Below are 24,951 nucleotides of genomic sequence, written 5' to 3'. Positions count from 1 at the left end.
TCAATTATGTAGTATCCGTTAAAGAAAAGTGGTATAATGCTATACGGTTTATTATCAAACAACTATAAAATACACACCATCGGGTGACATTTATGTTCTCTAACAAAATTGCCGAAAGTTGTTTTTCAAAACATGTTATCGCATATATATTTTAATATAATACAAATAATGTACTAGTAAGGGTACTAAGCCTCAACATGGGGTTCAAACGTGTAACATGTTGTAATGAAACTGTTTAACACGGACTTTGTTATGATATTGTATAGCCGATTTTTTGAAAACACGGGACTTTTCTGTGTTGTATTTTGCGATGTAATGTATTAGAACGTATGCTTAATGCTTAATTAGTATTAAAAAAGATATCTTCTGTTTTTTATATATATTGTGTAGATTTAACAACGAGGATTTCATAAAAAATAACTCGGAATTACTGTATCCAACAATTACAAATTTCACAATTTGTATGGTCTGTCAACACACGAACTATCACCTCATTCGCATTTATAACGACGAATATGGTCTCTCTCTCCCTCTCCCCCTATCTCCCTGGATCTAGAGAGAGGGAGAAAGCGGAGCAGAAAGAGAGAGAGAGAGAGGGAGGAGAGGAGAGAGAGAAAAGAAAGGGCGAGGAAAGAGAGAGAGAGAGAGACGAGAGAAGAGAGAGAGAGCGAGAGGAGAGAGAGAAGAGCAAAAGAGAGTACGACGCGGAGGGATGGAGGCGTGATCTGATCTCCTATCGATCTACGTAGGACGAGATCTGATCTATATAGCTCTCTCGCATAGAGAAATATAGAGATTCTCTATCTCTATATTCTCTCTATCTCTCTCTCTCCCTCTTTCTCTCTCTTCTCTTCTCCCTCTTCCCGTCCGCATCCTCACGCGCTGTAGTCGTTATTTTAGGGTTTTCACGTACGGATTTTATTTTAGAGTAAAATAATTAAAGATTACACAATCAAAACATTCCCTTTATGGCATGCATGTAACTAAGTTAATTTCAATACAAACTATGAACGAAGAATATTTCAATAAAACCGGAACACTTAGCTTAAACAATTATATGTAATTATGAAAACTTTGAAATTGTGTCTCCCCAAAACTTGAAAATATGTTTTGAGTTTGCATTGTTATCAAAGCAGATTTTTTGTACGGTTTCTGCCTTAAGATTTAAAACTTCATCCGAAATCGAATGTTCGAGTCTTATATATACCACATTTTCTGTATATTTTCTGTTCGATGTCTCAGTGCTTAAATAATTATGAAATATCACTGAGTGAACTTATGGTCAACATTCCAGAAGGTGTCAGAAACGCTCAGATCAGACGCGGATCATCTTGAAGATGGTATATCACTAGTATTATAATATTTCTCACTACAATTAACTAAATGCAACTCCCATCCGGACGGATCTTTGAGGTGCTCTCCAACTGCGTTTAGAATATATGCAGCACGCCAAATTTTCAATGTTCAGCCCCCTCCCTACCAGAAACAAATTTGCTACGTCATATTTCTCGTGCCATTACTAGAACGCCATGTATCGGTATTCATTTGTTTTGGACATGATCAAAGACATCACAGAGGCTTCGCATTTGCATGGCGCGCCTGAAAGAACTCTGTGAATGCGCATTACAAACGCTGCGGTGTTTACTAGAGCGGACTGATAGCGCCAAAGCCGCGCTTTGACAACGTTGTAGCCCTGAACACGGTATATGTTGGTCTCGTCTTCCCAAACACTGTTCAGCGACTTCGCGACGTGAGGACGCAGTGTGTACGCGGTTAGCGGGTTGTTCACGCAAGCGTCGTGTCAACTTCTTAAACGCTGCAGGGTCGCTTTGAGCGAATATTCATGCAACGTTTTAAATAACAAACTTCACAAAACAAATAAGTTTTAAGTTAAACCGCTTCTATAAAAGCCTATCCAACTTTTCATTGTTCATAAAATTGGATGAATTAATAATTGAAAATATACGATGTTATTTTTCCGAAATCAAGAACGCGTACAAATTCGGCCACTTTTTGTGTCTTCTTCAGTGTTATAATAAAAAAAAGTCATATATTTCGTTCTCCACAAACACAAACACTAACATTTAAAAGATAAACCATATACCAGATATTTTCCCTATATTATTAAATATCTTATAACTTTCGATTTAAAATAGTTAAATAAAGTTTCGTTTCGTTTGCTGATGAAATTTTTGCGTGTATTGTTATTACAATATTGATAAAAACATTAACGCAGTTTTTCAAATGTTAATCCGCTTGCCAGCCGTTGAGCCGCTGAGTTATTTTGAACAAGATTTAAAAACATATATATATAATATTCGAGTCAGATAACTAAAATTTGACATCTGGATGTCATTTGGATGATGTTATTTTCTAAGGGATATGATAATATTATGTTAATTTGAGAAAATAAAACAGTTATAATGGAAATTGATTAATAAAATATTTAGCAATAAATATAAAAAATATTTAAAAAGAAAATACAGTTCACAAATGGTGACGTTTAATTTCCTGCTGTGAAACAAAAAACCGTTTATGAAAATATGATTTTAAATTGAAAATAAAGATCTAGTTATAAAGTCATACACATATTGTTGTTGCAATAAAAGTTGATTCTGCTTAGGAAATGCGTATTGTTAATTAAAATCATAACACACCATTTAAGAGTGGCCTACTATTTTCGTACAGACCGGAATTACGTACAGCACCGGAAAATAATATGTGTAGCACTTATTGATATTTATAGGTGCACACTATTCAACAGAAGTCATCTGATATATGACTACGCTTTGTTACACTGAAATCAGCAAGGCTGATATATGTCGAAAAAAACACACACGGATATCATCTTTAACCGTAAATGAATTAGAGGTTATAATCGGCCCGAAGAGTGAATAATCGCCGTAGGCCTGCTTGCGATTATTCACTTCAGGGCCGATTATCACTTCTGGCCCTCAAGCAACGATGGTATTAACGTCTTTAATACTTAATCCCCGTTAACTGTACTATTCATTACAGAACCAGCTTTTCGTACTTTAATTTTCATTCAATTTATCACGCAATTTATGACGCATCTCGTGTGACGTAATTTCTGTGACGAAACACAGTTTTACCTTTAGCAAGACTCTCTGGATTTTAGGGGCAACAATTCCGTCGTGAAGGATTTATATATATTTAACTGTTAAATGCATTATTAGGAATCAATTTTGTGTAATCGCTCCGACAAGTCATTCGATTTCGTAAATCGTGATTTTGGTGAAAGTGGTTAGCATTCGATACAATTGTTAAAAAAGTGTGATTTAAAATCAATATAAAATAACGGATGGAATAAAAAAGGACGAAATAGCACATTGTTGTTATTTTATTATTATAAACATCGGATTTAAGTTGTCGAGGTAAGTGTATTTTTAAGTTTAACTTTAAATTTTGATGTTCGAGGAATCCTGTTAAAGCTTAAATAGAGGCATATATCTAATGTACAGAAGAGTTTCAGTTTCAATCGTTATTTGTAATATCCAAACTGTGTGACACGTGTCGTTAACATTATGTTTGATTCTTTCTTTGAGTTGTGGTTAATTGTATTGATCACTGGTGGCTGAGGCTGAATGTGGACGCCATTTTGTTATTACGTAACGCGTTGGCCGTAACGTCACGTGCTTTAAATAGCGCCGGGGACGATTATCTGTTATCAACATTTGGCCCTGCAGGGCCAAACGTGATAATCACCTTGCTTTGACCGATAAACACATGCATTCGGGTCAATTTTGTTACTATATATAGTAACATAAGTATTAATTAGAGGATAATTAAGTAGAGCCGTTTGCGACCTGGGGCCAATTATCACTGCCCGGCCCTGCTCAGCCTTGTATTAACGTCTATAATATATATCTTACTTGTTTTGTTTATCTTTGTTTAGTTCTTTCTCTTACATTTATTACATAACCAGCTCTCCGTACTTTTATTTTTATTCAATTGATTACGCAATCTGTGACGTAATTTCTGAGACGGAAAACACCAATTTTAGCTATTCGGACGTGAAAGGTTTATATTAAATATTTTTGAAGCATCGAACGAAAACAAAAACGTATTTCGGATTGTGCATATGTCGTGCATAATTGGAATCTTTGATAAAATAATTGTAATCGCTCCGACAAGTCATTCGATTTTGTAAATATAGATTTTGGTGACAGTGGTTAGCATTCACTTCAATCGTTTTAAAAATGTCTGATTCAAAATAAATATAGATAAACGGATAGAATAACAGAAAACGGATTGGTCATCGTTGTTTTTTCAAATTATTATTATAAGCATCGGATTAAATTGTCATAGAGGTGAGTGTGTCTTTTACTTTTTTATTTTTGCTGTTTTGTGAATCCTGTTTAAACTCAAATAGAGCCATCAATCTAATTTGAAGCGGAGTTTCAGTTTCAATCGACATTTTTATTATCCGAATTGCGTGCTAACTGTCATTAAATAATCTTATTATGATTGATTATTTAGTTGATGTGGTGGCTTAGACTGAATGTGGACGCCAATTTTTTCCAGTTGAACGTCATGCGCACACATTCTGTGGGCCGATTATAAATAATCGGCCCTCGTGTGAGGGCCAATTATTTATAATGACCCCGCAATGGTGATAATGGCATGAAAAACTGTACAAATGTGTTACTATATATAGTAAAGTATGTACTATTTATAAATAAACCAACAATTTTTACAAATACACAATTTATTTTAAAATGAAAAGTATATATATTAACGGCCTTAATATTTTAAAAACAAATATATTGATATTTTATAATTGTTGGACACTTGATATTTGTAGGATCATTTAAAAAGAAAAATATTCAATTTGTAATGGATAAATGAAGACATAATTGTATGTAATGTAACTAGACAGTACCACAAAAGTCAATCACAAAGTAGTAGATACATTGAATGTTATTTTTGAAGCTAAGAAAGCACTAAACATAAAATCTCTCTCGCGTAATTTTGAACTATGCTTTTTAACCATATTTACAAATACACACTTTTACAAACCAATGATGGAAACTCGTCAAATAATTCTTCATTCTGGGAATGTATTGCTCAGTTATAACTAAATTGTAAAAGCTTAACTTTAATTACCACAATAAGCCTAAAACAGGCCATATTTGCTGTCGATAACAACATTTTCAACGTTGAGCGTGTATATGGTTCAATATACAAATTGAAACAAACAAATGAAGGTTGCGTGTGTTAATTTCAATTTCAGTGTTTACAAAAAGAAACTGATATCACATGCTAATTTGTATCGTACCGTTATCGTCAGGTTGCTTTTTGTTCCCTACCGGTTTCACCGGCGGGAACTTATGGTTTGCGCTCTGTGAGTCTGTCTGTCTGTTACACTTTTCTGGATCCTGCGATAACTTTAAAAGTTCTTCATATTTTTTTCAAGAAACTTGAAGGATGGATTGATGGCAATATGGACATTATGCACGTGATTTCATTTTGTTCCTACGTCAAAAATTCCGGTTGCTATAGCAACAAACAGACTAGAAATACCGCTGAAAATGGTGGTTTTCTGGATCCTGCGATAACTTTAAAACTTCTTCATATTTTTTCATGAAACTTGTAACATCGATAGATAGCAATATGGACATTATGCACGTCATTTCATTTTGTTCCCACGTCAAAAATTCCGGTTGCTATGGCAATAAATAGACTAGAAATACCGCTGAAAATGGTGGTTTTCTGGATCCTGCGATAACTTTAAAACTTCTTCATATTTTTTCATGAAACTTGTAACATCGATAGATGGCAATATAGACATTATGCACGTCATTTTTATTTTGTTCCTACGTCAAAAATTATGGTTGCTATGGCAACAAATAAAAAAAAATTGACAATAGTGGAATTTCTTTCAAAGGTGGAGCCGGTGGGGGACATATATTGCTTGGCAATAGTCTTGCTTAAATTAATATTTTAAGTAATTATTTATGTATATTTAGGGGATGAGTGGTGCCAAAATCGTATAAAGGATAAACAGGGTTAACATTAATCGATAAAACGTAAGTATCTAAATGAATAATAAAAAATCATATTGAGAGAACACAGATTCTAAGGAAAACTACTCTGCTCGAATCGCTCTGTTCTTCATGTCAGATGTTTCCTCATTGTCATCAGGCATATAAAGGAAATTGAAAAGGTTGCCGATTCCCATTTCGCTTTCACTCACATAGGCCTTGAACTTGATGGTCAGGTTTCGACATTCCTATAGACCAAAATCTTGTGATGATACAATTGGGGTTTAAATTTAAGAAGCATAAATAATTTATGCTGTATTAATTTAAATCACATGGCATATCACGTGGATAATGATACATTTGACGGATTTAATATAGCGTTTTGAATGTTTAATAAAACTATTGACTAACAAGGTTTACCGTTTCGTAACCTTTGAAGCGATCTCGGGCTCGAAGAACGTGCATGTTTTTGCCAAAGTTGACGACCGATTTTAGGTCTAAAACTTCTTTCGTCATGCTCTCCCAAAATAACGCTACACGTCCCAGGTGTTGATGAACTCTTTCAAGCAGGTCGCGCACTTGCTTAAGACTCTTTGCGTCTGCATTCTTTACTAAATACAGAAATTAAAAAAAATGAATATTTTTTTTAATTGGATTAGAGTTGCATTCGCTAAATAAATTATAACTTTAAAATGTGTAATTGTGCTAAATTAATGTGCACACAACGTACAGACCTTTCCGTGCTTTAAGTTCCTCCAATGCCGCTTTTCTTTCAATAACGTCCTTATTTACTTCATGTAAACTTTTACTCACATCGTGGTGATCTGACATTAAACGTTGAATTTTGTTCTCAAGTTCCTCTTTTCTGTTATTGCGCTCCCTAATCTGAAATTAAGTATTTGCTGCTACACATACACAATTTCATGAAAAGATTTTATTTAAAACATTCATTGAGCAAACACTACGTAACGATAACAAATAATAAGATCTTTTTTTACTGACAAAATTGAATAAAAATATATAAATATATAACACTAATTTCGTGAAAAATAGTAAATACGTGATAGTCAAGCATATTGTTGAATACATTATTAATTATATATACTATTCTGGTATATTCAGTGGAAGAGACGCTATATAAATACATGTGTTTTTGTCACTTTTCTTACAACGGACATCGATATTTTAGTTCCAAAGATAAACATTAAAAAACTCCAAAATCGCACATAAAACACATATTTACTAAACTACCAGAGCTAATGATAAAAATAAACTTATGTCATTAAGACTTGATCAACATATGTCATGTTTGGACTGTTTTTTTTAACAAATAAACAATACTTATTCTATCAGTTAATTATGATCTTTTCCTTTTTGGTTACACTTAATTTATTGATTTATGCTTAATTGAAAACTGATCAACACATAAGCGCAAGGAACCGCAAATACCGGACAATACGCAAACATGGACTTTAACACATTATTAACGCATATTTGGTTTCTTTCTTGGTCAACAGAAAAGGGCGCGTATTGTTTAAAAGACGTAAAAAGGTAAAATAACTATAATAATTTGCATTTTCTATGCTAATTATTTTTAAACATACTTTTCGCATCTCATCGTTGTTACCCACGACAGCTTGATACGCTTTCTTAAACCATTCGAACGGGTCAATACCACTGGATCGGTTAGTGCCCTGACAAAAAACAGTGCTATCGATTAGAACATCGTCGCATTACAACTTCACCGGATATGTGATATAGATTTGTTAACATACGACTACAAAATGAATTAATTTGAGTTTTTTCTCAAACTTGCATTACCTGTTTGTGTTGTTTAATTTTTCCGATTGCACTAATAGTGCTGCAAACAGGCACACATAAGTCGCTTATTTAGGGGAGTAACTGGCCACTGATCATAAACAAAGAGTTTTATATACAGAAATGTTCGTCTGGGTCTGTAGATTATGGTATGAGATTTCATTTGTTCGAAAAGTGCTGGAGGGCTTCAAAATCCAAGATTGCGTCCAAGATGGCCGCCAAAAGTGTCCTACTCACTGTATACATTACAACTTTTATTTTATGTGGGGAAAATTGCTATCCTCCTTCTAAATCAACATTAAATGAAAGGGGTGTGTATCTTAAATGCTTTAGTTACCTATTACCATGTAATGGAATGCATTTTTGTGCATATTTCACTGAAAATCAGCAAAAAATGCTCCAATTTTGGGGGCAAAGTGTAATATCTCTATGTATAACTATCAAGTATTTGATTAAAATGTACTTAAAGTCAGGTAAAATTAATAAGTGTATTAATATCCTTTAAAAAAAATGAAAAAAAACAACTTGATGGTCAAGAATACGATCCAGATATCATTAAATAATATTTTAATTGATGAAGTGATTTGTAACTGTACTTTCATTTGATACATTGTGTTAATTCATAGCTTAAAACTTAAATTATGATTTTATACCAGTAATATGTTATCCATTTAAATGAAATTATATACCATTTTTATGAACTGAGTCAACTTTAAACTCTGAAAGCTATGACAACTATAATAATATAAAGAATTATTTGATTTTAGATGCTAAACATTTGTTGAGTTACTCCCCTTTGATATAAATTTACCATACACATAAAAGTTAGCAGACACCAATGTCAAACGTGTTTTGTCATTTTCACAGTTTTCATTTCCATATATATCCAATATGGTAAGTATTTAACATGTTTATTCATTGTTCGTTTCATAACTACATGCTATGTTTATAGATTTTAATTGATAAAACATTTTCTCAAACATCATCACAAGGAAATTTGTCTGCAATGTCATTGATGTTATTCGTCACATATATTTACTAAAATCCGTTTGAATACATGCAAAAGTAGTGTGCGTGAAAATCTGAAACCCTAACATGAAACCTACACTGTCTTTTGTTTTTAATAAGAGGTGCTAATATTTGTTTTTCCAAAACTTGAGTAGTACTCGGATAGGTACTAGTAAGCGGACAACGTTTTCACTCATTTTATTATCTTGTAAATTAACTTATTTGAGTTTTTAATATTTTTTTCTGTTGATGAATTATTGTGTATGCCTAATATATGTTAAGTTCTGCCTATTCTAAACTATTGTTTGGAATATATTAATAGGTTCGACAATAGAACTTCATCAGCAAAGGGAATGCCACAGTCTTCGGGGAAGAAAACATGGCTACATCTGGAGAGAGTTTAAAGATCTACTATGACTGCAAAGTAAGAAAGTATGTATTGTTAATTGTAATTCTGTTGATCCATTATCACAGTCATTTATAAAAGAGGTTTGTGTATACTAAATAGTTAGATATAAATGTACTTACAATGAGAACACAGGCAAGGTATAATTATCATTAAATCAAAGATGATTTTTGTTTGCTTCAAAAACACGAAGCAGAGGAGTGTACTGAAGACATATATGAAAACCATGTGGTGATCCTGGTCTGGTTTGACAAAGATAATGATATTCAAAAATATCATAGTTTGATTTCTCTCAAACATGATCATTTTAGAGTAGAACATTAATGTCATTTCAAATTCTCTATTTTTCTGCAAAGGATTTCATATGTTTTTCTGTTTTTCAGGCCCAGATGACTCAACAATGGATGACAAAGAAAACACAAGAACACCTTTTTAAGACGAGGTCCACTTTTGAGAACTTTGACTGGAAATCATAGTGCTTCATTTGTGGCGAAAAGTGCAGCCGTCATTGAGACAATACATCAAGAGGTTTTAGCAGAAGTTGGTCCCTAAGGCCAAACAAAAAAATGTGTGTTTCGGGAAACGGCTGAAAAAAAAATTGGTAGGGTAGGTATTTTTTTCTGGTCTTTGCGATGGCTCACATGCTTTTGCAATGGGAATATCCGGAAAAAAACATCGTACCGAAGTATGCGCGTCCTAGAAATTCGACCATATTCCGTTTCTTGTTGAATTCTCAAATGCGCATAATTAAATTTGTAATCCGAAACATTCTACCCTATTTAATTTTTACTCGACGTTATCACATTCTTCAAACAAACTGTAAATGTACAGTGTGTTTTAATCTTTTCTCTCGAGAAAAGCGCGCGCAAATTATTCCCTACATTCCCTACATGAACAACGTCACGTCAAACGCATGGAAAGCGTGCGTGCATTAAATTTCCGTTTAATGTTCCGTGGTAAATTTTAGCAGAATGATATAGCGAATGATTTGGAATATGACATTTCCTCAAAATTAATTGCAAATCAAACACAATGTATATTTATAGTTACGGACGTTTACATAAGTCACTATTGAAACAGTTATTGTACTGTATACTGGTGCAACAAAAAATCCAGACGAAACTGGAATAAGTGTTGGGTGTTGTCAAAACGAATCCCGGAATAAACCCCCCTCGGAAGAAACACCCTTACCTAAAAACAGCATAGCGGAAGAAACCCCCTTTCACATTTTGCATAAACGGAAGAAACACCCTTTCATAGCGGAACAAACCCCCTTCCAGTTTTCAGACAGGCGGAATAAACCCCCTTCATAACTGTCATTAAAACTGTTCAAAAAACATTGACACGTAATTCGATTCACAATTGTCCTGTTTGAAGCAATAATAAACATTTTGTATATAACATGCTCACATTAGTATCACTACATTATATATATATATATATACATATATATATATATATATATATATATATATATATATATATATATATATATGACACAAAATATAAACTGTGCAGTGACAATCTTGTGTCAAGCTCGTATGTACCAATAGGGGTCGTCGTCAACCGGGTTTCATGTTTTAGTTGTATACGTATACCAGGCCACTTTTATCTACTGAAAAGCATTTAGAAAAACAAAATTATGAAAAAATAGTGGTTGATGTATAACAACAAACACAAATAACACTATTAAAAAGTCTTATAAGCGGTACGTTGACCATATATTGTGTCAATTTCATAGATCTATATGTGGGCTTTTAATTGCTAATTATAAAAAGAAAAAAAAACAACAACAACAGGTTGACATAATTATACATCGAAGATTGACAGGGAGTTATGCAGGAGTCACGCTGTTGGGCGGTCGGTCGATTGGTTGGTCGGATGATGGGTTTGTTTGTTTGTCCGAATCAAATGTTTTAAGTATTTTGAGCGACTTCATTTGTCAAGCTATTGAATCGAAACTTGGAATATGTAGTCCCCTTTAAAGTGAAGATGTGCAAAACACTTTTTCATGAGCCATGATCCACACGTTCTTGAGTTATTTAGCCTTGATAGTGAATCTATTATGGCAAAGGTATACAATTTTCTCCGTTTGTGAAGTGATCTTTTTCCATATTTTTCAAGCGATTGAATTGAAACTTGAAATATGGCAATAACATGAAGTGTATGATGTTCAAGACACAATTTTGTTTGCTGTTTCAAAGTGGTGAGAGGGTATGTAAGTCATGGCTGTAGTGTATGTACGTAAAATGCATCACGTATAACGATCATGAAGTTTAAACTTGATTAGTTTTAACCCAATTCCAAATCATGGAACAATTGTTAAGAGTTTAATGGGCATATATATTGACTTTAATTTCACATTAATGAAATAATGCATACAGCCACTTTTAACCTGAACGTGTTTTTAAATAAACCTTGTAAAATTCTACTTGCAAATTATCTGATAACCTGTGCGCTTATTATATTATGCTTGCAAAAACTGTGCATATTTGTTTTAAATGAGACAGTCCATACATATATATCAGCACATGTAATTTAATCATGAATAAGGCACAATACTAATATTGGGAGATTAATCTCCAAGTATAAACATGCTTGACATTGATGTCAATAGATGCTACAAAGTGGTTTATTTCTGCAAGATTCTACACATCCATGTTCTCAACTAAGATATTGTTCCCAAACAGTCGATACTTACAGATATATCTTACTCACTTTAAGATCAAAACCGTCGGTGGGTAACGTAATCCTGACAAGTAAACAAAGATGAGAAGATATTTATCATACGTGATATGGAGAGTCCTCAGTTAATCTGCACTAATCGGAACAAATTATCAGCTACATTTGTTCGAGTGGACAGAAACTAACGCCTTTATCTTGTAATCTAACAGTGCTCAGTTTAAAAATTATTATAGGGCGGTTAACTGCATTGCTTGTAAAACTTGGTTGACAAATTAAATTGTTGCACAATTTTGCCCAGATCTTCGACTTCAATCTGAAAAAAACATATATACATGAACATAATAATCTGCAATTCTGTCGCGTGTGTTTCTTTCCCCATAGTAATACTGTATTCGAATAGTAAATCTTAATTCGAGTGAACTCGTTTATATTCGAGGGTGAAGATAGCTTACTTATAGCCCTCTACTGCTTGATAACCCAAGCTAAAATAAGTCGTAGCTTGCTGATACAAGCCGAAATAGGTCACAGTTTGCAACTTCGATGATACCCGTGTCACAGTACAGAACGTTTGAAAAAAGAGTCTTGCTAAACTATAATGAGTTCTTATAAAACAAAGTGTCTTTTATTTCATTGAAACGAATTTTGTTTGAAGAAAAAAAATGTGTTTGTTCAAAAGCGCTTGGTGCGATATATATGTTTACTTATTTTTGCGTGTGTACTTAATCGATTAACTCTTAAGGCTTCTAGCGCAATCGCTTGTATAATTCTATCTATGCAATTAATTATAGCAAATTGTTCGTTATTCTACCGATCACAATGCGTTTTTTTTTTCAGGAACGTGTTCTTCTAAATCATTTTTTCCAAGTGTGTTTGGAATCGGATTAAAGGTAGATCCAAAAGTGTGCTTCTGCTCGTTGGCGCTGTTCGGCAAATGTTGCTGTAATTTCACCCGACTTATATTTTAAGTTGTGTCCAAATACATCCTTGCTTGAAATTAATTCCTGAGTCAGACAAAAAAAATGTGATAAATGTCATAAAACTAATCCTCGGCGGTAAAACAATTTGGCCGCCTGTGAGAAGTTTGTTTGAAAAGCTCTCCAAAAACAAGGATATTATCATTAAGTGTGGGAAATCTTAACTCTGCACAAATGTAAAGACAATTATCCCCATCAAGTGATTTCTTCTGATAGCATGTTCTGATTTCTTCGCCAAGCTGTTTGTTTTCACTGCTGGTGTGTGCACAATGATTTTATCTTATCTGAGTACACATTGCTCACGAAGACCTTTTGTAACAATATTGTGTGCGTCGTCTGTTCGTTATCATGTACCGTATTAACACTTCAGAGCACACATGGATTGCTAAATTTTCACGAAACTTTTTCAGCACATTTGTAGCAATGATATTTCGGATAACGCCACTAGGTCAGATTAAAAAAAGGGCCTGTGAAAACTCTAGAAGAAACATGTGGTACACAATCTTCATGAAGCGTACCCAAAACATGTGTTTTTATGATATATCAGCAGAGTGTTTGCAAACGATTTTTGTCTGGTTGTATGCGGGAGGGGGGTAGCAGCTGTTATAACATGGGTATAGTCAAACCTCTAGAAGTCTGATGTTTTGCACAATCATTATTAGACTTGCATAGAACCTTTTTTTTCAAATGATATATCAGCATAGTTTGAAAATGGCCATTGTCCTATTAAAAACATGGCCGCCGTTGGGTAGGGCAGTTTTCTTATGTGGCTATAGTGAAACAAGGAGGTGAGGCAGCTGTTCGAGGCTATAGTGAAATATTGTGGACGCGCTAGAAGACAATCATCATTAATTTCAATCAGTACATTTTTAATGATATCTCGGCTGAGTTTGTAAATGATTCCGGTCTGGTTTTTCTTCTTTTGCGTCTGGGAAACCATGTAAACACTTAAAAATACATATCGTTTTGTCCAATGATCATTAAACTTGCTCAGAACATTAGTTCTAATGATGTCGAGGTCGAGTATGAAATAAGTTCCGGTCCATTAAAAAACACGCTTAGCGGTTCTACTGACCTATTGTGTAGACAGCGATGTTTCAACAAAAGGGATTAAAATGTGCGAAAGCGACTCTTTGCGGATAATGGAGCGTGTCTGTCAAAATCGTCAATACTATGCGTATCCTTGGACATTTATGAAATTCTACGCTGGATTATAGTGTGCAATCGAAATTGCCGGGCGTCAAATCGGATGATTGATAACGATAGCGGAAGTGGCACATGCGCGGTTATTTTCGGGCACTATTTTTTCAGAGATCTTTTTTTTTTACAAGACGAAAAAAAAGTAGGGTCGGGACCAAAATCGTAGGTAGGGTCGGGTTACCCGAAACACACATTTTGTTGTGTTTGGCCTAGTTGAAACTTCTATATATTCAGACTCTAACTCTATTTATCGCAAAGTGAAGATATTGCTACTGCAATAAATGATGTAGCCATTGACAGATTGGCAAGTGTTCCAAATGGTTATCTTGTAGCCATTGAGGCTCGATATCATAGAAAAAAGGTTGTTTGACTAAATACTACCAGTGTAATACTTATGCAATTTCCGGGCTGACACCCAATAAGGCCACTTCTGAAAACCAAACAATTTCATACACAATAATTGATGAGATAATTAAAAATGAATTTGAGCATTCTATTGTTGTTAAAAAAAGGTGTTCTTCTTTCCTACATTAAACAAATGTTTTGTTGAAATTGCTGAATCAAAAGGATGTTCAAATGATGCAAACTCTTATAAAAGTTTCAATTTGAAAAAGTTGTTTGAAAAATTATGGCCAGAGGTATCCTTTATTCATCAGCACGAAAAGCCTGACCTAGTTTGTTCGTCTAGTTTGACTATTAATGATGCTGTCAGAAAGTCAAAGGAGATGGAACAGGTCATTCAAGATGACAATGAGTGTTCATACGATGAACTACCAGAGTCAGAGGACGACACAGATGAAGCTGTAGTTCATAAGGCGATGGGTATTTTGAGAAGACGAATTATAGAGAATAATCCTAAATTTGATGACTTCTTTTACGCTCCAGAAAAAATCAAATTGTCAGATCAGAAGCAGTTTGTGGAGCCTCTTCTTTACAAGGTAGCGTGTTGGTTACATGACAAAAATGCTACAAGGAAGCTTCTGAGAAGACCATTACAAGATGTCTAGCTGTTGCTTGTGACCTAACTACACTTGTCACGTAAAACCCATCCCCTAAACACCTGGGCTTAGGGATACACCTCAACAACGAGTTTGACAGCCGCCATCTGATTGAAGATATGTACTCTCTTGTTTATTCCATCTCATATCCAGTTATTCTTCGGTTATTCTTGACATTAGCAGCCCAACAGAACATTGCATCACACATAATAACAGACTCTGGTGGTATTGTACCAGACAATATACTACCAAGAGACCAAAGGGGGAAGCTTGTAGTGGCAGTTGCTGATAACTGGAATCTAAATGAGCGAACAGTTGATGGTAAAAGGACGACTCATGCGATGACAAGCATGTTGGTCAGCAGTGCGCAAGCCGAGTCAACGAGGATTCCACGACTTCCGAAAGCATCAAGTAGGAAGTTTGACAGTCAGTCACTTCCTGGTTTACAGGAGTTGTTTTTCAGTGTTTGTAACTTGAAAACATATTTTGTAATTTGCATCATTTGTATTAAGTAAATAAAATGTAAAACCTCATAATTTACAACATTTGTAAATAACGTTTATGAGTCTGTATCAAGCCCTAATACCTGGTTAGATTTGATTGTTTAATAAATATGATACATGGAACACTGCATAGCTGTTCTTTACATTTGCCTTGATAAGTCTTAAAGTATTAATTAAAGATTAGAAGCAAACTTATTAAACTTGATGGTGGTTATAATGCCAAATGACTTTCCACAAACCAGGAAAATGTCCAAATAGCGTATATAGTCTTGGTTACCATGGTTACCAACACAATTTTAGGCATTTACTTTTGTTTAAAATGAAGCTTGTAAATGTGGCTATATAATAAAGATGTTAGTTAACACAGCAAATGTAAAGCATTTGAATTAAAAAAGAAAATGATATGTCAATACTCAAATTTTCGTTTATTTTTCCATTTTGACTATGAAATGACCTTGGCCTTTGGTGACCTTGGTGATCTGTTTGGTAGAAGCCCTATATCAATGGATTACTTCTATCAGATATTAAAGTCAGTACATATAGGTGTTGAATAGACGTATTCAATTCATCTTTATTAGTAATTGAATCATAAAACGGCGGCCATCTTGGACGCCATCATGGATTTCTAAGCCCTCCAGCACTTTCCAGAAAAACGACATCTTGTTCTGAAATCTACAGACCCTGACGAACAATTTTGTATATTAAACCCTCTGTTTATGAGTTGTGGCCAGTTAGATGTTATAAAGCTTAACAAATTTTCATCAATATAACTCTAGAACACAAGCAATCTCTAAACATCACTATGTTTTTTGTAGTAAAGATGACTGGTAATAAACCAACATTCTCGTACAAACTTTGAATGTGGCATCATTATTTTACAATTGTGTGTGCGATTACAAAATAAGATATTTGTAGTCGACTCGTGTTTATATTCCAGCTTCTTCGATTGTGTTTAGAATTAATACAACAATCATATCGAAACTATTTAAATGAAGTTACCAGGCCTAATAATACATTATGAACTCATAACGAGTTAACTCATACTTTTGTTTAAAGCGGGCATGCATCCAATATTTTGACTAGAACACAAACTGTGTAGCATTTATTCTAACTCTCTTTTTACATTTACTAAAAATGCGATTAAACTGGGTGTTTTATTGTTAAAATTTGGGCGACTCGTGGTGTTTTTGGTGTTTTGGGACTGTTAAAATAAATTTTACTTCTGTTTTTTTTGCTTTTATATAGTAATATTACGAATATTATCACTTATTTCTTAATTTTATCGATATCTTTATAACCTATTTCTTGAAATACGAAATTTTACTTACTGATTTAAGATCGGAGTTTACCTCGTCTCTTTCGTGCAGTAACTGGTCTTTAAGAATCGTCATCTCATCATCTAGACTTTGCTTCATTGTATTGAGCTTCTTTTGTTTAATTTCGGCCTGTTTTGTTAATTCCTCTTCATTGCATACTTTCTTTTGATTGTGTGAATACTCCTGCTGCTCCATTTCATGTCTAGCCTCAACTTCTTTTATTTGATCAGTAACTTTCTGTTGAAGCCGGATATATCTTTTTATGAAAATTAACAAATGCAGTAAAATTGTGGAAGTTCTTAGAATGTAAATGGTAAATAGCAAAACACTTTTTTGCGGGTCTTGAACGAATTTTATTATTAACAAATAATTCAACGTGACCATAATTAGTTTTTCTAACAGTTCATAATCGCCGTACATAACATATTATTTTACATTTCTGAACACACTAACATACACAATTCCTTTCACATGTGTCATTGCAAATGCTGTTTTTTGTTCCAGTTCTGTAATTCCCCAACTCCACATACACCACCAATCCAACATAGTATCTAATTATTACAGTTAAAGATTTATTACGATTGTCAAAATTGTGTTCATTTTGTAGTGAAACATTTGGAATTTTCAAGATTCAATAACGAGTCAGAATATTTGAAAACGGCTGCTTTACAATGACTTAAAACAAATTACATATCAGTAAGAAATGCCTTTCATGCATATACAAAACTTATGATATGTACGTGTATGAACACTTATTGCTGGGGTATGTTCGCGAGAATTGAGTGTTATTTAAGTACTATACTTAAATCGCGCCTCAAAATTTTCGTACGATATTTTTTTTCATTTTATCGGCTATTCGCGGTCAATATATTTTTTATACTTTTTCCTTTGATATATAACTGCCCACACATTGCAAATACATAATATTAACATTCATTAATCAGTCAAAGACTTCTCGAATAGAAAGCGATTTAACAACGAACATTGCACTTTATCCAGCGTTATCAGTATTGCGGAAAGTTTTATTTTGTGGAATGATGGCATTATCCTGATCTCAATACAATGTTATACCTGTCGGCAGTCTCCTTCGGTTTGGTACTCATCGATTTTGCATGTTCGATCACTTGATCGAAAGCCTTTCCTAAAAGATGTATGTCCTTAAAACAAGAAACAGTCCAATTGTGAATAACAAAAAAAGATGATTATGTTCCAGTAATAAACCAATCAATTTATTGAAAGTTCTAGTTTTTAACGACATTCAATCTTTGCTAATTAATTTTCGAATGCTCATAGGAATTATTTTTATCAATGGTTATTTGTATGGATTGGTTAACAATTGTGGATACCGTTAAAAGGCATCAATTTGAAACATAATACTATTGAAAATAATTCGAAATCTTCGACCTTAATTTATCAGTTAAAATTTGTTAATTGAATATGATAATTAAATTTTAACGATATAATCAGTGACCGAAATAGTTGATGACGAAGCAAATGTGTATAGTTCAATCGAAACAACTGCTCCCGTGTGAGTTTCCGTAACATATATCACATATTACATAAATATCACATATTAATTGATAACACATTCACCTTTGTGAATAGAAAGATAGATAGATAGATAGATAGATAGATAGATAGATAGATAGATAGATAGATAGATAGATAGATAGATAGATAGATGGATAGATGGATAGATGGATAGATAGATAGATAGATAGATAGATAGATAGATAGATAGATAGATAGATAGATAGATAGATAGATAGATAGATAGATACATAGATACATAGATAGATAGATAGATAGATAGATAGATAGATAGATAGATAGATAGATAGATAGATAGATAGATAGATAGATAGATAGATAGAACAATAATTGTATTGTATTTGTTTGTAATATAAACTTAAACCAATCAAAACATTATACTTTTCAACCTGTGATTCGATTCCTTTATAAACCAGTGGAATCATTGTTTCCGTTATATGATTAATTGTGATTGCAGCTCGTGTCATCATGGTACCCGTTTCCATTTGTAACGCCCGTGCCTCGTTAGCCAACAAACGAACCTTAAAAGTATAACATAATGATACACAAGAAAAACAACGATGCATACGCATGACGAAAGCTATATTCAAATATGATCAAAAAGAAAATGTAAAGCCATGTTGATTTATTTTTGATTTTGATAATTCTTGCCTCAGTCAAAAGATCTTGAAAGTCAGCCAAGCATTTACACGCATCTTTCAGATATAATGCAATCCCAGTTTGAACGCCGTACAATGTTTGAACATCCATACTATTGCTCACATTGTCAACCTCGTCATTGCTTCCGCCCTGAAGTACATAATATATCAATACATAGTTATATTGGCATCTTAAATGTATTTGTGTTATACATTATTATACATTATTCAGAGCTCATAATGCATCTGCTTCTTACTACCCCTGTGGTATATCACGATGTGCTCGTTACGATGCAGTACTGGTGCTAAGGGTTCAATTGTTTTAGCTAAATTAGCAGTTGTAATATAGTAGTTTTTGCTTCAACGCCGGTAGGTCTGGCTTTTGCTTTTTTATAAATAGGCTGATGGAGCTTATTTGCTATAAATTCAAACAGGAAAGTATTAAATAATATTATAAATAGGACATAAACATAAATAACGTCAACATATTCACAATAACTTCTATCGCTTTGTGGACTGTTTAAAATACAAAATGGCTTTGGCGTTGAAATTAAAGGGACCTTTTCACGTGTTTGTAAACTGACAAAATTATAAAATTATTTAAGATTCACAAATTTTCGGTGCATTTATGATATTTGTGAGAAAACCGTAATACTGAACATTAACCATGCTCTAAAATATCCATTATATGCTTCTTTTGACGAAACTGAAAATTATAAAGCGTTGCAACGCGAAACGATTGAAAAATTTGAAGAGTTCTGTTGTTGTCGTTATATTTTGTGATACTACGAGGATTGCTTGTATATAAGAATAAAATACACCAGTCAATGTATGAGCACGGATGGCCAAGTGGTCTATGTGATTGACTTTTACTCCAGGGGTCAGTGGTTTGAGCCAAGTTGAGGCTTACTTATTTATTTATTTATACATTTTATTCTTGTTTGTTTTTACTGCATCTTGTTACATCAAATGTTTATATTTATCAATATTAAGCATTTAATGACGAACTTTAATACGTGACACACGTCCCTTGAATCCTGGTTTAAATTTCGTCCAAAGTGTAAAACATAAAGACGCAGATCATGGGTAACGGGTCTCCAAATCGTTCATATGTTTTCAATATAATACTTGTTTGCAAATGTTTTATTTTTCGGATGTCGGTTTCCAATAATTTGTTTAGGATGTACTAGATGTATATTTATATCTCTACCGTTACTAATGCGATCATATACAACTTCATATTTTTTAACAACGGTCATTTTAATTATAATAATTGTCCAATTGCACATTGAAACTGTTACATTAGATATAATGGCATGACAACAACCACAATGATCAATAAAGACATCACATACCAGTATTGATAAATACAAGGGATAAAGTAACTACATTCGGCACGTATAGAACTAGATGGTTCAATATTTAAAGGTCAACCTTCCACTGCCCGTCATTCTAAGAAATTTAACTATAAACATAACTAATGAATTTTTAAACAGCGAAATAGCAAGTTTACCCCTGCAATTATGAAGTAAACGAATTTTTTATTAAACGTTTGCACTATATTATCTCGTGTTCCCTTATACTTTGATTTTCACAATCTTGTTTGTTTGCGTGTTTAAACGACAAAAGTCAGCACTGACATGGCTGTAAATAGATATATCCCTACATGGTACAAAGTTTGTGTATTCAAGAAACTTGTTTAATTATTTATTATTTATCATTAGTATTATTTCATTATGATTTATGAAGGTATCATTCTCACGAGTAAATGTCAGTTATCTTTCATAATAGAGACAACAAATCAACTTCAGCCATGCCACATATACACTCATATGTGTTCAATATGGTCAATATGTCAAATGCGCGGACAATAAGGCCAAACAAGAAGAGGTTAACGATTTCATTTCGAAAAGTACTTTCTAAGAAGACCATATCTTAAACAAACAACAAACGAAATGAGATTTTTAGATAATTAAATAATAATGGTGATAATGACCTCGACCAAACATAATCCCTGTCTTTATTATGTCTCAATAATGGGTATATTCGCAAGTAATTTTTCCATGTATCTTAATTCGCTGTGAATGTTTATGAGCAGAAAACGCATGCTTATTAACACTGAACTCGGCCATTACAACCCAAAGCAAGTTCTTAGTTTATGTTGTTAGCATGTACATTATTATCACACTATCACGCATTGATGTAATGCGAGTTTTCGGGATATCGTTTTCACATTTAAATTACATTAGAGTATCACAATATGTTCTCCATTAAATCATTAGATTTTTTCATTTAAGCATATAATACTTACACGTTTAGCCGTCATATACATTCACTACCTTGTTTTATTATGAGGCTTTAACCACAATATCACATTTCATTATTAAAGTAATGACCTTTAATTATACATAACCTTTAAAATATCTAATTTTAGAACCTTGATTTCGACAACAGATTGCGCATTTTTTTTGCATTTGGTTTCTTGGACAGACAGTAATATATCGCCTTTTATGAACAATACCAAACAAAAAAATCAAAAGCGTGATTGTGCAATTAGATATTCACTTGTTTACATTCAAAAATTGTTCTCGATTGTTAAATGGAGAGCTATAAAGCGATATTAACCACATTTTATAAACACACTAAGAATAGTGTGTTTATAAAATGAACATTCTATTCCAATTTAAATATCAATTTTTATGTTGATACAGAGTCATAACTTTATTTCAACATAGTCTGAAATTACTAAATGGAAATCTAACATGCTATCTAAAGCGGGGTCTCATTATGAGGTATATTACAATGTCGTCGTATGAAGTTTTAGCACAGCATCTCAATTAGGTCTGAAGGTATTCAGTGGGATACTATAATATCTCAAGCAAGGTCTTGATGTGAGAAAATGTTGATTTATCTACACATTTAAACATAATATACAAATGCCTTTCACGTTATTATAATTCATTTTATAAGTTACTTTAAAGTGACATTGACCATTTTGTTGAACCTAACCTACAAAGCAAATATGCTATTCCATATGATTGTTGGTGCTATTTGGTATGCATTTATCAAGTTCCATCACATAATCTCAATGAGGTTTCAAATCATTAAATGAAAACCAGATGTGCATTCTCAAGCTATTGAGTCGGAATCTTATTCTCAATCACAAACCAAAGTTTGTGTAATGTTTATGTTTCATGTAATGTGGTATGTTTTGTACTGACTTGTACATGCAACTTGTCACGTTCCGTAAATAAAATACTAGCGTGGGTTAAAAAACATATTTTGATACTGTTTCTGGAGTTAAATTATTCTGATATGATTATTCTTTACAATAGCTCATTTCTTCAAACCTAAAACAACGGAACTACTGCAGACGCGACGAATCAGCAGATAGTTAAGGTGGATATCTGAGATATACAGTTTACATGTTAAGAGCTGGATTTCTTAGCTGTATACATGAGGATTGTAACTTTTATTGCATAACTGCATCGACAGCACCAACAACGGGAATCCCGTTATTCAAACAGATATTTGCTTTGTAAATGAAGTATCCCACATTAGTGGTAATATGCTAGATAGGTCACTATTATTTTAAAGTTGTAATTCTCAAAAATTATGTCATTTAATAAACTCGATAAGAAACGCATATCTACTGTAATTAAAAGTGGTTTAGATAAAGTTCTTATAGTATATTTTATTCATTAACAACAACCTGTCTTACATGTTTATGTATAGATAAAGAGCTGTTGAAAAAATATTTGTCAATTGTTAAAGCCACTTACTGCGTCAGATGAAAGTTAATGTTTTCATAGTGTTATAGCTGTGCTTGCTTTCCGAAGTGACATTTCTGCAAAATAAACAATTTGAATTTGTACAATTAATAGATAAAAATTTGATTTATTGCTTCAAACATTTAGTGTTTCAAAGTTTGCGATTACACAGTTGTTCATTTTCAAATTTAGAGCTTTCTAAAGTAAATTAGTTTATAAAAATATTATATTAAAAAAATATACAAATATTGAAAACTTGGACATTCGGTTGGTTGTAAACAAATTGCATATTGCTAACGGGTAATTAAAGGAAGATGTATTATTAATGTTTGAATTTATTTAATGTTTCGTTGCGTTGTACTTACTTAATGTTACTCATTTTCTTCTGACTGTCGCGATATCATCGCTGGTAAAAGCTTCGAGTTATTATTGAGACGTCTATACGGGGTAAGATATCATATAAAAAGCTGATGTTTGTTATAAATACTCAAATGAGCTCAGTAGTTTAAACTGATAAGTTGTTACACTTAAAGCTTCAGATTGAACCAACGAATATGTCTCAAAAGATCTAAAAGAATACTTATGAAATGATACATAAAAATGAGTTATTGATTAAGTGCTCACTTTAAAATTGGCTGATATCTTCCATTTAATTTTGGAGATCTTTACGGCTGATGCAAATGTGAAGGCATATTCGACCTAAGGAAAATGAGTCTTTAATTTATTCTTTTGTGCTAGGTCAAATTAATGAAGACTAAAACATGCATCTTATTTTTAAACAAAATGGCTACATAAAGAATAAAAATATAACTCACATATCATGTGTATCATTTTACTTGACATATTGTATACATTTCACATATTTCTTATGGTATTTTAAAGTTTAGTGTTTGAAGAAAAACATTTATTACATTTCTCAAATGTGATGGTGTTCTGCATGATAATTGAAAGATGTTTGTACTTTATATATCTATTTTATTTGAAAACACATCGCACAAAAACAACAATTATATTGTTATAAGTTAACATTGTGGTCTAGTATCAAATAGTAAGGTTTGTTTTTGAAGTAACATAGTACAGAATGATGTATATCTCGAAAACTAGATGAACTGTGTTTTTAAGTTGGCATTGTGTCGACGTATGCATAATTTGTATGCAATGTATGTTGTCTATGGAAATCATTGTTGGTACACCATGAAATTACATTGTCGGGCGACCAGATACTATAATTGTTGATTTACCATTGATAGCATTGGGCAACCATACATGACTTAATCTTGACGAACCGTTTCTATGCATTAAGTCAGTTGTGTTTAAAAGTGTTTAAACATAAATATGATTGTTGTGCAAAAGGATTGGCTGTTTAATTTTAAATGCCCCTACATCAATTGCTACATTATTGTGATATGTAAAAGAGTCAATTGAAATTGAACAATTGACAAGAAAATGTTTTAGTTAATGTCGACCACTTTTTTGCAAATAATACATGCTTTTTTTTCTATAAATGTTGATTAAAATTAAGTTTGTTTAGTCGCGCACCGGTTAAAACACGTATACGATTCGATAAAATTCAAATAACTATAAAGTGCAGTTGACGTCAACACTATATCCTTCAACAGCGCTTAACAGCTGAATTATTATCTGTATTTTGGGCTCTACGATGATTATTAATACTTCAGGAAACATTAATTTATGTTGAAGTTGACGTTTAAAACAGCAAGACGGAACAACATTTTTACCTTTTTTAACAATTTCTTTTAGAAAAGGGAGTATGTATGAACATCGCTAAAAAGTTTTATTAGTCCCGTGATTTATTTGTTCTTTAAAGATTTGCGTTGGATGTGAGACTTGATTAATTGACGCGTCTAGTGCATCAGGTAGACATGGCAAGTTTCGGGTAACTTCACCCGCAAGCTTAACAGTGTGTAATGTTACTTCTATGACAAATGAAATGTGGTTACCTCCGCATACACATATGGGATGCAAACACAGGTATCTTACAATCTACAATGAACCGCGACTTGTTTTCGTTATGCAAAATATTAAACCGATTGTGCAACAAACTTTGGGCGGAAACTG

At 32.9% G+C, this 24,951-nt stretch overlaps 2 protein-coding genes across 10 annotated transcripts in view; one reads left to right on the top strand and one right to left on the bottom strand.

Annotated features, from left to right (window-relative positions):
• The window catches only part of LOC127840808 (uncharacterized), a 251,389-nt gene that overhangs the window by 60,319 nt on the left and 166,119 nt on the right, over positions 1–24,951 (top strand). The gene's annotated exons all lie outside the window — the stretch shown is intronic.
• Positions 1–24,951, bottom strand: part of LOC127840806 (CAP-Gly domain-containing linker protein 1-like) — a 52,952-nt gene that overhangs the window by 8,647 nt on the left and 19,354 nt on the right. For 5 of the 9 annotated variants that reach the window (XM_052369226.1, XM_052369220.1, XM_052369218.1 and 2 more), the window contains exons 2-8: positions 19,116–19,253; positions 18,854–18,985; positions 17,985–18,070; positions 16,926–17,169; positions 7,610–7,699; positions 6,740–6,890; positions 6,426–6,616 (exon numbers count right to left, since the gene is read on the bottom strand). In XM_052369226.1, coding sequence (XP_052225186.1) covers positions 6,426–6,616; positions 6,740–6,890; positions 7,610–7,699; positions 16,926–17,169; positions 17,985–18,070; positions 18,854–18,985; positions 19,116–19,253 — 1,032 coding nt within the window. Of the gene's footprint in view, positions 1–6,425; positions 6,617–6,739; positions 6,891–7,609; positions 7,700–16,925; positions 17,170–17,984; positions 18,071–18,853; positions 18,986–19,115; positions 19,254–22,884; positions 22,950–24,951 lie in introns of all 9 variants that reach the window. The other 4 variants (XM_052369222.1, XM_052369225.1, XM_052369223.1 and 1 more) reach the window with 3 other exon arrangements.

The sequence above is a fragment of the Dreissena polymorpha genome, chromosome 8 (assembly GCF_020536995.1).
Source record: "Dreissena polymorpha isolate Duluth1 chromosome 8, UMN_Dpol_1.0, whole genome shotgun sequence".
Lineage (NCBI taxonomy): Eukaryota > Metazoa > Mollusca > Bivalvia > Myida > Dreissenidae > Dreissena > Dreissena polymorpha.
Note: the sequence above shows the minus strand (reverse complement) of the source record. Positions and strands in the feature narration are given on the sequence as shown.